Source organism: Caretta caretta, chromosome 1 (assembly GCF_965140235.1).
Source record: "Caretta caretta isolate rCarCar2 chromosome 1, rCarCar1.hap1, whole genome shotgun sequence".
Classification (NCBI taxonomy): domain Eukaryota; kingdom Metazoa; phylum Chordata; order Testudines; family Cheloniidae; genus Caretta; species Caretta caretta.
Genome location: NC_134206.1, coordinates 39,833,301 through 39,851,330, shown reverse-complemented (window position 1 = coordinate 39,851,330; position 18,030 = coordinate 39,833,301). Strand labels below are relative to the sequence as shown.

Genomic DNA, 18,030 nt, shown 5'->3' with positions numbered 1-18,030 from the left:
GCTGCCAGAGCAGTATGTCTGGCAGTCAGAGCTCTCGTAGAAATCAGCACTAAGGCAACAGATTGCTTTCAAAGAGGGACTTCAGACTCAGAACACTGACTTTTCCAACAGAAACATTTTTAAACAGGCATCATGAGCCTTCTGTGTGTGCTTAGAAAAAGAATTTGCAAATCTAATGTTTGCCCAAAATATACAATTCCCCTAAACAAAAAGGGGGACATAGTATGTCTATCACTTGTCGGCATAAGTAATTTATAAGCAAGCAGATTTTTAAAGCCTAGAGACAGAGTTTCTGCTAGGACACTTGCACCTCAGTATAAAGAGGAGTCAGATAAACACATTTTGGGGGTTTTATTTGCCAACAGCCACTAAAAAGGTCTAACTACAAGAACAACTAGTAAACTATCCTAAAACTACAGGGAAACAGATGGATCCTATGCATTTCTGTCTCACTTTCAGGGATGGTAATAAGAAATTGAGAGGCAAGTGGGGATGCTCTGCACTTTATGCCTTGGGTGGGCAGGGACGGTGTATGCGCAGCCTCAGACACTGCGAGCTAAGAGATTCCAGGCTCATACACATGAGTGCACATGCCTCCAGTAGAATCCCTGTGGACAAATGCTTGAAGAAGAGCACAGGCTCAGCACCCACAAGAGTGAGGAGGACAAACAATTCTGCATTCATTTCACTTAAGATGTCAAGTGGAGTTTATCATCAGTCCTCAAACTAAGTGGTGCAAACTTTCCAATAAAAGCAAACACAAAATTTCTATTATAACACTGTATGATATTCTCACTGTTGATCTGAATACTAGCTTGTTCATACAGTGTTGTGAGTAGTCTCTTAGAATTAGCAGATTAAACTGAAATGCTTTGGCAATTTGTCTATACTAACCATAAACAAATCAATCCACAGCTTGCCCTGCACTTTCAACATAAAATTGATTCTAGCTTTACAAACCTGTTTTTCCATGTGCTGTTAAAATTGACAACTGAAATGTGTATAGTCAAAAGATTTTTAATGGGAGCTGAGGGAGGGAAAAGGAGCTTGTATTTTAACCCCTCTCAACGAGAATACAGAGAATTTATAGGTTTCAGAGTAACAGCCGTGTTAGTCTGTATTCGCAAAAAGAAAAGGAGTACTTGTGGCACCTTAGAGACTAACCAATTTATTTGAGCATAAGCTTTCGTGAGCTACAGCTAACTTCATCGGATGCATGAATTCATTGGAGAATTTATAAGATGTTTTATCTTACAAGTTGTACTAATGATTCAAATCTGTGTGTGCAATATTTAATTACTTTTGGAGAAAGGAGATCGTACAGATCACAGTCTTCATCTCTTTCATTTTGGCCAAGATGATTTTCTTGCAACTCTAAAAGGCAAGCATACCAAACTGAGAGTTAACACAATCACCAATCACAGTTAATTGTAAACTAGATGGCCACAGAGTAGCAAGGGTATTGTGCTGGCAGTGCAGCACAATTGGATGTACCTCAGGGGTGACATTCTGGTCCCGAAATAAGGGGAGTTTTGCCACTGACTTCAATAGTGTCAAAATTTCAACCTAGATGTTTTGAAGCTAGGAAGAGGAGGCCAGGCAAAACTAAGAAAATTTTCTGGACTCTAGAGAAGTCTTTTCAAATATACTCTCTTGTCTAATAATCATAGCAGCATCTAAGCCAACTGCATAGTAAGTCACCTGACACTGGTGCTATACTGAGGGACAGGATTACTCCTGGGGGAAATTGGCACCAAAAATTTAAAAATTCTGTACACGATATTTGAAATTTTGATATTTTGTCAAAACACCACAATATAATCATGCCAGTTTCAATTATTTTGGTAATTTATTTCAAAATATCTGTCAGCAAGTATGTCCATAACAATACAGACCAAAATAAAAGATTCTAGTAATTTTTTTTAATATATTCTTTATTAGACATATTAATACAGAACTTTGAGCAATTCATTTAAATTACAATACAGAACTGTATTTCCTGACCTGTCATAAGCAGTGCAAAGGCTTAGGAGCAGTCGGGGTAACGGAGGAGCTGAGGGAGAGTAAAGGAGCCTAGGAGTGAACTTGGAGGGTGTTGGTTTTTTTTTTGGAGGGGTGGAATTCTTAGGGAGTTGGGAAGCCTCCCCTATCCAGACCTTGGCTAACCCCATGCCTCTCCCATTCAGTCAGGCACATCTGTCCCTGTCCCCACAGCCCTCATCCTCATGTGTCCCTGCAGGGCCCCACCCCCATCCCCAGACTCAATGCTGTCACCCCACTAGGTCCTGAGCCCATGCCCCCCACTACCCATTCTGAACCTGAGTCTGTGACCTCCCAACAGCCCTGTGTGCCCCACTCTGTCCTAACATGGCTCTGCAGGCAGGGTGCTGTGATGAACTTCTACTCCTGGGGGAATACTGCAGCACTGGACATTGTATTTCCTATGGAGGGAAAAAAATACTCTCTGCCCCAGAAATGCTGCCGTTCCACCTTTTGTCCACCAGAGGCGGCTGTGGTGTCAGAACTGGTGCCACAGCAGCCTCTGGTGGGCAAAAGGCAGAACTGCAGCTCTTCTGGGTCAGAGTGTATTTTATGCGGGAAAATACAAAATTATACCGGACAGAGGAATTCTGCACCTCCACAGATGCGCAGAATTCCCCCAAGAGTACAGGATGGAGAGAACAAAAGGATTGTAAGAGTACAAAATAACCCACACAAAGTGCATGGAAATACTATAGAAGAAAATTAATTCTTGCATAATCTAACAGTATTCCTTCCACAAATTATATTATGTATTTAGCAACAACTCAAAGGCCATTCAGAAAATACATTAGGAAAAGTGCCCAAATTGATGAGTTTATTTTAAAAGCATGACTGCTTAAAAAAAATCCATACATACATTTCAGTAGCAACAAGAAATATGCTAAGAATTTCAATAATGGTGAATGGCCTAAGTGGTCTCTATAGCTACTAGAGAAGTAGTAGATGAACTAACTGCTGATTGAACTTGTCAGCAAACTTTACACATAGCATACTATAGAGATGGGCAAAACACGGCCCGCAGGACTATCCTGCCCAGCCCTTGAACTCCCAGCTGGGGAGGCTAGCCCCAACCCCTCCCCTGCAGCCTCAGCACACCGCACCGCCAGTGCTCTGGCCCGCCGCTCCTGTCGGGCAGTGCAGCAGGCTCCAGCTGGACTGCGAGCTCCTGCTTCTTTGAGCGGCCTGGTAAGGGGACGAGGGGTTTGAATAAGGGGCAGAGAGTCCCGGGGGGCAGCCAGGGGACAGGGAGTGGGGGGTTTGGACAGGGGTGGTGGATGAGTGGGAGGGGTCAGATGGGGGCAGGGGCCAGGCTGTTTGGGAGGCACAACCTTCCTTACCCGGCCCTCCATACAGTTTTGCAACCCCGATGCAGCCCTCGGGCCAAAAAGTTTGCCCACCCTGGCATACTATGTACGAAATACTTAAAACATGTATAATTATACTTCAAAATACACATTTTCCAGCTTTATTATGGAGCATTTCCCACCCACAAACCACATTTCTGATATGCTGGAAAATTTCACGGACAACTATTTTTTCACGTCTAACTTTTCCTTCTCTTACTTTTATTAAATTCATTGTTTTTCTTTTCTATTGTCTTTAAATTAGTCAAATAATTTTAAAGTCAATGTGAAAGGTCTAAATTGAGCCAACACAATTCAAAATCCTAAAATCTAATTAAATTAGATTAGATTAAAATTTAATTAGTAAAATAGCCTATAAGTATTGTTCTGCTGTTGCAGAACAATTCAGAATGTTGCCTTTGCAGGTGCCAAGTTTTCCCAGCAGAAGAAAGAAAATAAATTGATACAAGTAGAGTAAGCCCCAGTGATAACCCCCTCTCTCCCAAGAATAGCTAGTAACTAACCATATGTACAGGACATCTAAAAAGCACCAAAAATAAAAGTCAAGAGCAAAAAGTCTTACCTTCTGAATTGATGTCCTCTTTCAACATATGACATAAATAATTGTTTCCTCTGTTTGATATGGTGAGGTTGTCCTGTAAAGTCTGAAGACTTTGCCTTCAGCGTAAAAATATTTTTAAAGTGTGATGGGTTTTTTTGTTTTTTTTTTAAAAAGACCTCAAACTATGCACAAATACTCCCCCTCGCCCCAGGGTTCAAAGCTCCTATGTATTCTAGGATCATTTGAACTGACACATTATGACTCAAATATATACTTTAATACATTCTTTGCAGGCTATATAATGTTTCATTTTAGCCATGTTGAGTCCTGAGACTATTATTAACTAGCAATAGCTACCGGGTGAAATCTTTACCCTATTGAAATCAATGTGAGTTTTGCCATTAACCTTAATGGGGCCAGGATTTCACCTACTGTGTACCATGCAAACCGCGGTATACAATACATACATTCTTTCTTCATAGTGACACTCTTAAACTACATTGATAATATAAATGTAATTCTTTGAAAACCCATGGCAAACTTTAATTGGCCAAATTAAAAACCCACAAGACTGAATGCAAAGAGCAAATACTATAGAGTTTCATCTATAGCACCCTTCCTAAGAACTATGCACAATTTGTTATAGTATTAAATAGAAACACTGCACTGCAGAATTAAGAACCCCTTTCCAAGCAAATAAAGTCAGATACATCTTACTTTAGCCACTTTTGTTGTTCTTACCAGGAATCTAATGAAAAAGGTTTATAATAAAGAATTATCAAATTTTATATATATTCACTGTCATTCTCTGACTAATTAAGTTGTAAAATATACTTCAATATAAATTCAATTTAAAAAACTGGAGTAATCTCAAGATTTACATAACACGTACTTTGCAGCCTGCAGTTTTCTTGTATAAAGTTCTTCTTCCACATAGTCATCCACTGGGTAGAAACCTTGGTTTGTATTTACAGTGGTAATAGCCTTTCAAGTCAAACAATAAAATTGCTTTAACATTTATGTTGTACAGTTATGCACTCTACACTTTTTTAAAAATCCAACTTTAGCCAATACCAGATAAAATATAAACTCCTTTTGAGCCTTTCATAGCGAGCTGGCTATGAAGTTCTAACATTAACATTAACACACACACAGACAGACTCAAGTATGTTGGTCTAAAGGTCTTAATTTAATAGCTCAGGGAAGGGCACTATGCGAGTCCATGAAGGAACCAAGCATCCCTTGGCAATGGGTGCAGCCTGCAAGTGCATGGCCTATATCTTCTAACTGGCCACAGTGGCAAAAGGGAGCACGGAGCCATGAAGATCCCACTTGGTAATAAGCAGCAATTCTGATCACTCCACATCTGAAGCAACTAAGTTATACCAAAGAGGGTATGGAACATCAAAACCAGAAGGCTGATCTATTCTGTCACATGATAGGAATTTTACCTGCATTTTGAGCTTTTATTGAAAGATTATGTGACGTGAATGTGCACACAATAGCTAAGTATGGTACTAAAACAGATGCAGCTACACTAATTTCAGTGATAAAGCAGTGTGTTTATTTCTATGTGACTTGATCATTTTTCTGGAACACAAGGAAATTAAATGGACCATGATAGGTTACACCAACACCTGTCAGGGATGCTCTAGATCGGGGTGGGCAAACCTTTTGGTCTGAGGGCCACATCAGGGTTCTGAAAATGTATGGAGGACCAGGTAGGGAATGCTGTGCCGCCCCAAACAGCCTGGTCCCCACGCCCATCTGCCCCCCCTCAGAACCCCCGACCCATCCAACCCCCCCGCTCTTTGTTCCCTGACCAGCCCCTCCTGGGACCCCCCACCCCAACCCCCCTATCCCCTGACTGCTCTGACCCCATCCACCCTCCCACCCCCTGAGACTCCCATGCCTATCAACCCCCCGTTCCCCATCCCCTGACTACCCCCCAAACCTCCACCCCATCCAACCGCCCCCGACTGCTCCCTGGGACCCACTGCCCCTTATTGAACAACCCCTCACCATGCCACTCAAAGCAGCAGGACTGGCAGCCACGCCGCCCAGCCAGAGCCAGCCCTGCCGCCTGGCAGGAGCTTGCAGCCCCGCCACCCAGAGTGCTGGTGGCACGGCGAGCTCAGACTGCGGTGGAGGAGGGACAGCAGTGATGGGGCTGGGGGCAAGCCTCCCTGGCTGGGTGCTCAAGGGCTAGGCAGGACGGTCTCGTTGGCCCAATGTGGCCCACGGGCCATAGTTTGCCCACCTCTGCTCTAGATAATACTTAGTCCTGCCAGGAGTGCAGGGGATTGACTAGATGACCTCTCAAGGTCCCTTCCTGTCCTACGATTTTCTGTTTATGAAGAATTTTAAAAAAAACAAAAAACAAAAGACCCCCAGGTCACTTATAATTCCCATAACAACATTTGGCTTTAATCCCATATGGAGGTATAAGTAACAGCATACAGTAAATTTACAGTGTTATTACAAGAGAAATGAGTTACAGTTACTGGGTAAATACATTTAAATGCATAAGTCAGGAAATTCAAAAGTATCAACCATAATATTTACATAGTACAGTACTAAAACTTATTTTCAAAAGATTATACCACAGTTGAAGAAAAAAAACTTCTCTCACTTGGAGTTTGTTATACAAGATCAGATTAAAAAAAAAAGTCCACTCAGCTGTTTCAAGTTTTGTAAAAAAACATTTCACAAACATTTCCCCCCCTCCCTGCCCAAGCACACTACCATGCATTATTAACCAATTACTGCACAATTTATTCTAGTTGTTTTAGTAGTTTGAAAAAAAATTCCAATTGTTCAAGATATTTGTGTGGCTAGTTTGTTGAGGTGAAAAAATTTAAGAGTCCTAGATACACAGGTAGATAACAGAATTTTTGAGAATTATAAAGAGCCAAAAGAGTCTACTGAGTAAATACACATACAGGTTGAATCTCTCTAATCCCGCACTCCCTAGTCTGGCAACATCTGTGGTCCGGCATAGGCACTGACCCCGTGGGTGCTCCAACTCCGGAGCACCCACGGGGAAAAATTAGTGGGTGCGGAGCATTCACCGGCACCCAGCTCCCTGCTCTGCCTCTCTCCCTCCACGCCTCTCGCGCGCCGGTGGCCCTGCACTTACCAACTCCTCCTCCTCCCTCCTAGCACTTCCGGAGCGCCATGAATCAGCTGATTTGCAACGTTCAAGCTCCGGGAGGGTGGGGGAGGACCTGGGGTCAGTGGGTGGGACCGGCCTTCGAGCCCCATGGCAGGGGGCCAGCAGCCAGGACCCCAGGTGCCAGTGGTGCCCCCAGGCAAGGGGCCACGCTCAGCACAAAGCCTGGAGGTGCTGCAGCATACCCCACACCTCTACTTCCTGTGCCTATGGAGACCCGCTGGCACTCTTAAAATGACCTCCCAGCAAATTCTCTGGTTTGGCACCGGTCAGGTCCTGAGGGTGCCACACTAGAGAGGTTCAACCTGTATAAAATAAATGCAAATAATTTGCAGTGTCTGCAAACAGGCTACTCTAAACAGTTCTCATATAAAAACAGTTTAATACCTATGTCAAGAATACATTAGAGCCAAAGATCATCATCATGTAGCATTTCCTAGCTTTTGTTGGGATTAAGACACATCTGTCTTATCTTCACCTAACTGTGCTCGGGAAATGCAGTGCCTATTCCACAGCATAGACAAGCAAACTACAGAATCCCGTCTTCAGACCTCTGCAATACCTAGACACACCTACAGGGGTCACATTTGAATCAATAAATCCCAAGAGCCTCCACACATTGGTATTAATGACAATGGTTTCCCCCAATTACAATATATAGTAGCTAGTACCTCGGATAACATTTTTTAAATGTTGATAACTATAGACTTGTTTTAAAAAAGAAAAGGGGGGAGAGCGAGACTATTGTATACAAGAGGTAAGCAGGTTTCAGAGTAACAGCCATGTTAGTCTGTATTCGCAAAAAGAAAAGGAGTACTTGTGGCACCTTAGAGACTAACCAATTTATTTGAGCATAAGCTTTCGTGAGCTACAGCTCACTTCATCGGATGCATACTGTGGAAAATACAGAAGATGTTGAAGAAAGCACCTGTCCTACCTCTGAATTTCATGGCTTCTCTCAGTTTTACTAGACAGCTGGGAGCGCATCTCCCATCCCAGGTAGACACAAGCACTAGCTCCGCTCAAGCTAGTATGCCAAAAAGAGCAGCATGGTTATTGCAGTATGCACAGCGGCTTCGGCTAGCTGCCCACTCAGACATGGGGGGAGGGGCTTGTACTCAGGCAAGTAACTCAAACCATAGCCTGTGCTGCGATGACCACAGTGCTCTTTTTAACACTCTACCTTAAGCGGAGCTAGCATGTGTCTGTCTATCCAGGCTGGAAAGCATGCTCCCAGCTGCAGTGCAGACATACCCTTACAGTAGGTCTTCACCAGTGTTCCCTCTAATTTTTCCCACACGTGTGTGGAATGAATTTTGTTCTGTGCACCAATATGGAGGGGATGTGTGACATCACCTCCATATTGGTGCACAGAACAAAATTCATGTGGTGGGAGATGGGACACAGGGGTTCGGAGTGTGGGAGGGGACTCAGGGCTGGGGCAGAGTTAGGGTGCAGGGATGCAAGGGCTCCAGCTGGGGGTGCGAGCTCTGGGGTGGGGCCAGGGATGAGGGGTTTGGGGTGCAGGAGAGTGCTCTTGAGCAACAGTGGGAAGGAAGAGAGGACTCCCCCCAGCTCTCTCTCTCCCCCACCCCCAACAGCACCTTGAGGGGAGGGGAAGATGCACCTCTCCCCGCTGCAGCAGTTCCGGGGTCGGGGCCGCCTGGGTTCTTGCTGCCCCTCCCCCATCTGGCCGGGGCCCCCTGGGTTCCTGCCACCCCAGCAGGTCCTGGTGGGCCGGGTTCCCTGAGCGCTTGCATGATACTAATTAGGCTGCTGCATGGCTACATAGCTTATAGGGAACTTAGCTCTTCGCTGCAAAGTTTACTCGAGTTAGCTACGCTCCAGTTACTTCTCTTGAGTTAGCAGCACCACACTGCAAAAAAAACACTAGACCTGCTGCGTCCACATTATTCCTGCACTTTCTTGGGCCGTTCTTTGTGCAGCAGCAAGATGAGCCACATTACAAATTATTTCCCACTGAATTGTCTGTCCTTTCTGGGCACATAAGAAAATGTTGGGAAGGCACTGGGGGACTAGTGTCATTTGAGTGGAGCTAGCCTGAGCCTAGATGATAGTGGTTGTTTCAACAGCTAATGAGTTGTGCTAACTTGAGCTTTATATCCCAATGGGTTAGCCAACTCATATTAAAAGCACATCACACTCCAGTTAAAGGTTTGAGTGGGGACCAGACTAGAGTAGGGCAACATTCAAGTTATAACTTGAGTCAACTCTGCAGTGAAGAGAAGCCCTTAAAGTTAACTGAAGGATCATTATTCATCATTAAGGATACGATTCTGTCATGGAGGTCACGGAGCAGCAGCCAGCCCCGGGGCCACCAGAGCAGCACTCTGACTGCTAGCCCCCCACTCTGGGTATTTTAATAAAAGTCAGGGACAGGTTGCAGGTTTCCATGAATTTTTTATTGCCCACAACTTGTCCCTGACGTTTACTAAAAATACCCGTGACAGAATCTTAACCTTATTTATCATACGTTAAACTAACTTTTAAAAAGGACTAGTGAGAATACCTTTTTGTACCACACAGATTAAAAAAAAACAAAAAAAAAACACAAAACCCAAACACCTTAGTATTTAAAATAGTATATAAGTATGATATCTCAGATAACACTGACAAGATTAGTTTTTGTCTTCTTCACATTATCTAAAAGCTCCCTTTAGTTGCTTATTATATTATATTTCAAATTGCAAATAATTCTACAAAGGACCTTGACATGTTTGTGGAACACTTACCTCACAGTCAAGACACACTATTATACCTGACTCCTGTGTTACAGATAAACACAATTCACAAAAGATATGTCCACACTGTAATGCATGATGATGAGCTCCTGATGAAATCAAGTCTAAAAGTAAAAGTTAGCAAAATCCAGATTTACTGCTTGAATCTTTTACATTTACCAACATTAAAAAAGTGACTGTTGCCATATTTAAATTAAAGTATAGCTACACAATCTTGCAAAAGCATTGGTCTTGCTGATGAAGTAAGACAGTAGCATTTTCAGGACAACCACCTTTTCTCTCTGAAACTGTAAGGAGGAGGTAATATCTTTTATTGGATCAACTTCTGTGGTGAGAGACATAAGCTTTGAAGATTACACAGAGCTCTTCTCAGGTCTCTCTAATATCCTGGGACCAACAAAGGTACAACAACACTGCACGTAATATTATAGTTTCAGGCATTTATAAAGCTTATTAAAAATAATGGTACTCCAAGAAAAAGCCAGGTGCACAGAAAGATCTGTGCCTCCTACAGTCTAGGAGTTTCCCCATTGTTGCAATTTTCTCTAAGGCTCAACAAAAAACACAGTGAAACTGACTTGGCTCCAGTCAGTTGCTGATGTACTAAAGTTCAGTGATCATTGAATTGTACTGATAAGGAATTTTACAGGGATATACCAGGGGAAAAGCAGCAATAACTATAACAACACAGGCACTAAAAATATCTGTTTAGCTAGCACCTGTAAAACTACTGATTTAAGCTAAACAGACATAAGCCAGGTTTATACTAACATAAAAAGATTATCCACACACAATTGCACCAGTTTAGCTAACTCAGCACAAAATCACTGTAGTAATTGAAGTGGCACACAAGTTTGCAAATAATCTAGGTCTAAAATATTATCCCTTTGTGCTCAGAATTGTTTTGGACTCTTAATACATGAGTTTCTTTTTGGAGAGACTGTTTCAAACCCTTCACTTTTAACATACAAAAAACCCATTCTACTGCAGATTATTAAACTACACTGATTTATCATAAAAGCTTAAATGAAACAGTACACAGCTAGTGTCTATTAACAAAGTAGTTCCATTCAGCACTGTAAGCTAGGTATTACATATTTTCACCCATAGGTGCTGACTCCATGGGTGCTCAGGGGCTCAAGCACCCACAGAGAAAAAATAGGGGGAGCTCAGCACCCACAGGGCTGGACTGGACTGCTACTCTAATGATCCCAGGGCTGGCCGCTAAACAGCTCTTCAGCCCCTGGCCCTGCGCCCCCATCAGCTTTTCAGCAGATCAACTGTTGAGCAGGTCTGCCCTGCCACTCACTCTTCTCTGCCCTCTCCTCCCCTCACTGCCCTTAAGGCAGGAAGGGACAGAAAGGCACAAGCAGCAGGTAGGAGGCATTCAGGGGAGGGGGTCTGGAGAGTGGAATGGGGGCAGGAAGAGATAGAGTGGGGGTGGGCCCTCAGGGGACTCACTAGCAAAACCAGAAGTCAGCTTAGTGCCGATGTCTTCTTCTGTACCACTGCATTTGGACATGAATGGCACTCACATATCACAGTGATGCACATTTCTAAAATGCCTAAAATGAACAGGACAAGGGAGGGAGGTCCACCATCACACAAATACATACTTCCTCTTACATCCATTATAAGTACTCAGCACATCCGTATTTGATCTCCTTTCTCCCAAGGCCAGGTTTTGTTTCTTTTTGCTAACCTTCATCCCTTTGCACCCCCATCAGATGCTGGCCACAGCACCTGGGGGCAGCGGGACCAAGCTCTCAGGGTAGGTCGGACTGGCCTCATCACATGCCCATTTACAGGGCAGAGCTGATCACTACAGGCCGGATTGTGCCCCCAGCACGGGAGCGCCCTGTACCAGCAAAGGCGGGCGCGTGCAGTTGAAGGCCCAGGGCTGACGGGGGTGGGACACGCCAGGCCACAAGCAGCGGCATCTCCCGGAGCCTCTCCCAGCAGCACGGCGCGATCCTCGGGCGAGGGGAAGCTTGTGGGCCCGGCACGAGGGAGACGCCACGGCCGAGGAACGTGAGCAGGTGGAGGCCCAGCGCCGTGCGGGGAAAGAGCGTCTCTCGGGGGCTCGCGGCCGAGGCAGCGCAGGCTCGTTGGCACCGCACCCGGGGCCTCTCCCGCCAACGGCTGAAGGAGCCGCGAGGGAGGGGGCAGGGCAGCCCGGCGCGCCTCGCCCTGGGTCCGGCTAACTGCAGGGAGGCATGAGCCGAGTTGGCCCCCGCGCGGCCCCAGAGGCCCAAGGGAGCCGTTGGGACCCGCCTCTCAGGGTGCAGGGGAAGGGCCCAGGCCCGCAGCGCTCGGCCCCCTCTCACCTTGGGAGACAACTGTTCCGCGTCGCGAGCACCCGACGCACAGCAGCCCCCGGGGAGGCAGCCCGTGGGGCTCGTCCCGCGCCGCCGCCATCTCGCGCCTTCCCAACTGCAGCACGCGGACCCGAGCAACAGCCAGCACAGCACGTGCCCTCAGCCACCAGCCAATAGCAGCCGCCCTCCTGTTACCCAGCCGCCAATCATCGCGTGGTGATGGCCACGTGGCAAGGCCTCCTCGCTGTTACTAGGTAGGGAAACCACCTAGTGGGTTCTGGAGTAGCGGCCGTGTTAGTCTGTATCTGCAAAAAGAGCAGGAGGACTTGTGGCACCTTAGAGACTAACCAATTTATTTGAGCATGAGCTTCAGCTCACTTCATTGGATGCTCAAATAAATTGGTTAGTCTCTAAGGTGCCACAAGTACTCCTGTTCTTTTTGAGAATACAGACTAACACGGCTGTTCCTCTGAAACCTTAGAGACTAACCAATTTATTTGAGTATAAGCTTTCATGAGCTACAGCTCACTTCAAAGGTTTTGGTGAACTACTGGGGTCAGGTTATTCAGCAGGCCCAGGGGGGTGGCCAGCAATGGAACCTAGGCTTCTGAGTCCCCTCTGGTGCACTGTCATCTGGACCACCCTGCCATGGGACCGCTGAGCTTTCTAGGGTAGAGCTGTCACTGGTCACCACATTTGTGCCATGGTAGATCATTGGCCCTACCTGCCTCTAGCAGCGATTAACTATTACCTGGCCCAGCAGTGGTCATGAAACCACATGGCTTAAAAATATAATTCAGAAGTTGAAGGCACTATCACTGATGTTATAACATCTATTTTTTAAAGATACAAGCGTTTTCTTTGGTTAGAACAGATCAAATAATATGGGTTGAATAAATTATTCAATGTCACTTCTGTAGTGTTCCCTCTGCTCTTATTTTGTTTTTGATTAACATGGACTTGAATCCCTTAGGTTTCTGTTTCAAGTCAACTAAAACAAAACAGTCAAACCCATCAAATTTCTCCTGGCTTCCATGACAAAGTTAGCAAAAATGGCAAGTCTACATGTGGTTTCTATGCAAATCCATAAGCCAGCCCAGGTTTGCTGCAAACTGAGGGCAGGTCTACACTTAAAACACTGCTGTGCAGCACTGTAGCACACCAGTGAAGATGCTACTATGCCAGCAGGAGAGCTTCTCCCATCAGCATAGTTAATCCACCTCCCTGAGAGGCAATAGCTAGGTTGACAGGAGTGTCCACATTGGGGGTATAATACATTAGGTCAGTATAACTTCATCACTCAGGAGTGAGGATTTTTCACACCCCGGAGCAACATAATTATACCAATATAAGTTTATAGTGTAGACCTGGCCTGAGTTAAGGTTGTTTATTATTACTAAATTCACACAGCCCAGAATAAGACTAGCTTCCTACCCCAAATTCATAATTGGAGAATATAAATATATAGCTTACTACTTTAAGTAGGGCTGTAGGATGTGGCATGGACATAGTTCAAAGTCCATGAGGTGGGTTTGCAAACTTTGCATAGCTATATATTAGGTTTTTATAACTGGCATATTAATATTTCAGTGAGTGGGGCAAAAACCAAAACTGTATTTTGAGGGAGGAGCTGAAGGAGTCAATGGCAGTACTTACTGCAAAAGCACAGGGAGAGTATTCCAGACACAAGGGTAGTGTGGAAGGAAGCATACAGATAGGAGTGAGAAGATACAAAGAGAAAGATACACATATTAGCAAACCCATAATTAACCTGATCTGAGTTTAATGGAGTGAAATACTGACTCCATTGAAGTAATTTGTAAAACTCTCACTGCAGCCAGGGTGTGTAACAAAATCCCAAACTAGGCAAGTTTCAGTTGGTTTTGGTTATATTTTACAGTAGTGCCTATAGGCCTCAATTGGGATTAGGGTCCCATTGTTGTAGGTGCTGTATATACAAAGTCATGATCCCTGCCAAAAAAGTTGCTTCTGCTTGTAGAAGTAGATGCTAGGTTGGTTTGCTTCGGTAACAATCAACTTTGGTGAGGGGTGTGCCTATATTTGCTTATTGTCTGGGCTTCAGATATATTCTATAGATGAATGAACAAGTTTAAATATAAACAACATCATACGTTAGATACCATTTTACTGCCCATTAATTTATTCAAATGTATGAAAGTATCTATAGGTACATATCCTGTACTCTATGCCTATTCCACAAATTAAGATGAAAAATATGATAAAGGACTTGTAAAGCGTGAGCTGCGGCTTTAATAGCCTGGTAGGGGGACAGGGAGCAGCTGACCTTACCCCAGAAAGAAGCCCAGCAGACAGGTGCTGGGAATCAGTTGACACAGTTGATTAGCACCTCCTGAGTGGCACACACTCTCAGTTGGAATATAAAGAAGAGCTCAGGAATTAGGGGGGGGTGGGGAGTGAGTATTTTTTGGTTAATAGAACAGATGGTAGACCCCGTGAAGTCCCCATCAGGTTGGAAAGTGCCATACCTGGTAGCTACTAGAGATTAGAGAACCTGAGTCTGAACCTGTAACCAGACAAGACAGTTGTTAGTGTTGCTTTTTGTATGCTTTCTTTGCTTTGTTCAGGAAGCTAGCAAACAGAGGCATGAAAGGGACAGAAACCTAACTTTGGTGTAGCTAGCTGTCTGTCTATCCCTGACTGGTAACTAGGGACACCAGCCTACAGGACTATGTATAAATATGCACCAACAGTTCATCCATTAGTACATAACACATTTTATAACTTTCAACAAAAACAAATAGATATTCTCCTACGTAGTTATCGAGAACCATTTTACACATGTAATTTACTATTTAATGAGTATGTAAGCTGTGCATTAAGTGGTTTTTTTGTATAATATAAATAAATGCTAAAAAAAAAAGGTGGGGGGGGCTTCTAAACTATGGCCACAAGATGGTAGCATAGATTAACTATGGTTAGGTTCACTCTCAGTATCTTCACTGCAAAGAGAAAGTGTAATTGTAGCACCCTGAGTAGCCATACCCATGCTAATTTTAGCCAGACCAGGTAACAGTACCTGTGAAGAAGTGGCAGCATAGTAGTAGCCAGAGTCCCTGTCAGGCTTGTTTTCGGGCAGCTACCCAGAGTACAAGCACATGCCACTGCATCTTCACTCCTATTGTTACCTGTGCTAGCTAGGCACATTCACTTTGCAATGAAGACATACTCCCTGACTAATACAGGTCCTACTTGCTTTTATTCACATGAGTAATCCCATTGGCTTCATCAGCCTTTTCTGTACTGGAAAATGTGCTGTGTTACAAACATGAAGTTAAAGACAAGATACTCTTTCTATTTCAAATTGACCTCATGGATGAGAGTGAATGTTATGGGTGGTCTGCCCCGTAAGGGTAGTGGGGTCTAGTGGTCAGCTCACTCTGTCACATGGCATGGCCATTTAAGAGTCAGAAAGGTCCAGTTATATATACAAGGACCTGGGAGATATTCAGAGTGAGGAAGTGGCTCCAAGAGTGAGAAATGTTTGGAAGGAAATTCCATTTCTGTTTCTTTAAGGGCCAGGGGTCTATTAGTAGCTCCCATCTCCCCACAGCCAAATGGGAATGAGAATTTAAGAATGGCCATACTGGGTCAGACCACAGGTCCATCCAGCCCAGTATCCTGTCTACCGACAGTGGCCAATGCTAGGTGCCCCAGAGGGAGTGAACCTAACAGGTAATGATCAAGTCATCTCTCTCCTGCCATCCATCTCCACCATCTGACAAACAGAAGCTAAGGACACCCATCCTGGCTAATAGCCATTAATGGACTTAACCTCCATGAGTTTATCTGGTTCTCTTTTAAACCCTGTTATAGTCCTAGCCATCACAACCTCCTCAGGCAAGGAGTTCCACAGGTTGACTGTGCGCTGAGTGAAGAAGAACTTCCTTTTATTTGTTTTAAACCTGCTACCCATTAATTTCATTTGGTGGCCCCTAATTCTTATATTATGAGAACAAGTAAATAACTTTTCCTTATTCACTTTCTCCACACCACTCATGATTTTATATACCTCTATCATATCCCCCCTTAGTCTCCTCTTTTCGAAGCTGAAAAGTCCTAGCCTTTTTAATCTCTCCTCATATGGGACCCGTTCCAAACCCCTAATCATTTTAGTTGCCCTTTTCTGAACCTTTTCTAATGCCAGTATATCTTTTTTGAGATGAGGGTACCCCATCTGTACACAGTATTCAAGATGTGGGCATACCGTGGATTTATATAAGGGCAATAAGATATTTCCTGTCTTATTCTCTGTCCCTTTTTTAATGATTCCTACCATCCCGTTTGCTTTTTTGACTGCCGCTGCATGGACGTCTTCAGAGAACTATCCACAATGACTCCAAGATCTTTCTCCTGATTAGTTGTAGCCCCCATCATATTGTATGTATAGTTTGGGTTATTTTTTCCAATGTGCATTACTTTACATTTATCCACATTAAATTTCATTTGCCATTTTGTTGCCCAATCACTTAGTTTTGTGAGATCTTTTTGAAGTTCTTCACAGTCTGCTTTGGGAGAGCTGGGAGAAGGGGACCAGCACAAAGGTTGCATGCTCTCTCAGCAACCAGGAGATATCAGCAGGGAAAGGCTAGTCTGTTTAGGACCCTGAAGTCTGATGGCTAATTAGGGAAAAGCTGGCAAAGGCCCTAGAGCTGGCTCATCCTGAATTCAGCTCCAGAGAAGAGAGCTGGGGAGACTCCTGTTTAAGGAGAAAGGGAGGGACTAATTAACATAGTCCAGTTCCAAGAGGAGAGCTGGAAATTCTTGCTTAAGTAAGGTTTAAATGAGTAACCCAAAGAAGGAAGTGGGAAGGGTGCTAGCATGGGCGGCGGGTATAATAGGCCAAGGGAAATTCTGCCTTCCCCGGCGCTGCCATAGCCACTGGACCCCCAGTTGTGGGGTTTGGCGGCAAAGTTTTTGCTTTATTATGCCCCAGGCAGGTTCCAGGGCGGCTGAGGGGGCACTTACCACCTGTTCAGCTGCCACAGAACCTGCATGGGGCATATCAAAAGTGTCTTCTAACAGACGCTTTTCCCCTGGGCGGGTTGGGTCCGGGGAAGGGAGGCATGGCATGGCTTTGGCCAGCCCCGGGCTCCTCTGGGTGGGGGGGAGGTTCAGGGCTTTTCCTCCAGCCGGGCTGGGGGTGGAAGCTCCAGGCTCTGGCTGTCCTGGGGCTCCTCTGGGCGGGCAGGGGGCTTGTGGCTCTGGCCACGGGGGGAGGTGGGTCTCGGGGCTCCAGCCAAAGGGAGCACGAGAATGGAAGGGGTGGAGCCTAAGGCTAGCCTCCCCAGAGGGGCGCTCCACCTGCCACCCATGGGTCCCAGAAACAGGTGCAAGTCTCCTGAAGGAAGGAACCAGAGATTGCTCCTTCTGCTATGTTGCGAGGGAGGGGGGAGGAGTGAGGGCGCAGCATACTTAGAGGAGGGTGTGGGTTGGGGCGGGGGTGGGAAGAAGCAGGGTGGGACATGGGGGAAAGGGCTGGAATGGGGGCAGGGCTTTGGCGGAGCTGGGGGGAGCACCCCCCGGCAGATTAGAAACTTGGCACCTCTGGTTCAAAAGGTGTAACAGATACAAGTTTACCATGACTATACAGTACCTATGCAGTGTTGTAGCTGTGTCAGTCCCGGGATATGAGAGAGAAGGTGTGTGAAGTAATATCTTTATTGGACCAAACTCTGTTGGTGAGAGAGCTTACACAGGGCCCTTCTTCAGGTCTGGGAATACAGTATCTCTTAATTTGAGCACACTGGTTTAGTAAATGGTTGTCCTAGGTTTACTGGAAGTCTATTTG

The 18,030-nt window shown here is 45.1% G+C and overlaps 1 protein-coding gene across 5 annotated transcripts in view; it reads right to left on the bottom strand.

Annotated features, from left to right (window-relative positions):
• The window catches only part of RNF17 (ring finger protein 17), a 201,555-nt gene extending 189,235 nt beyond the window's left edge, over positions 1-12,320 (bottom strand). For all 5 annotated transcript variants that reach the window (XM_048844981.2, XM_075127255.1, XM_075127254.1 and 2 more), the window contains exons 1-5: positions 12,210-12,320; positions 9,874-9,986; positions 4,841-4,932; positions 3,970-4,064; positions 1,301-1,374 (exon numbers count right to left, since the gene is read on the bottom strand). In XM_048844981.2, the coding sequence (XP_048700938.2) occupies positions 1,301-1,374; positions 3,970-4,064; positions 4,841-4,932; positions 9,874-9,986; positions 12,210-12,300 (465 nt within the window). In that variant the 5' untranslated portion in view covers positions 12,301-12,320. The remainder of the gene's footprint in view (positions 1-1,300; positions 1,375-3,969; positions 4,065-4,840; positions 4,933-9,873; positions 9,987-12,209) is intronic.
• Positions 12,321-18,030: the final 5,710 nt, after the last annotated feature.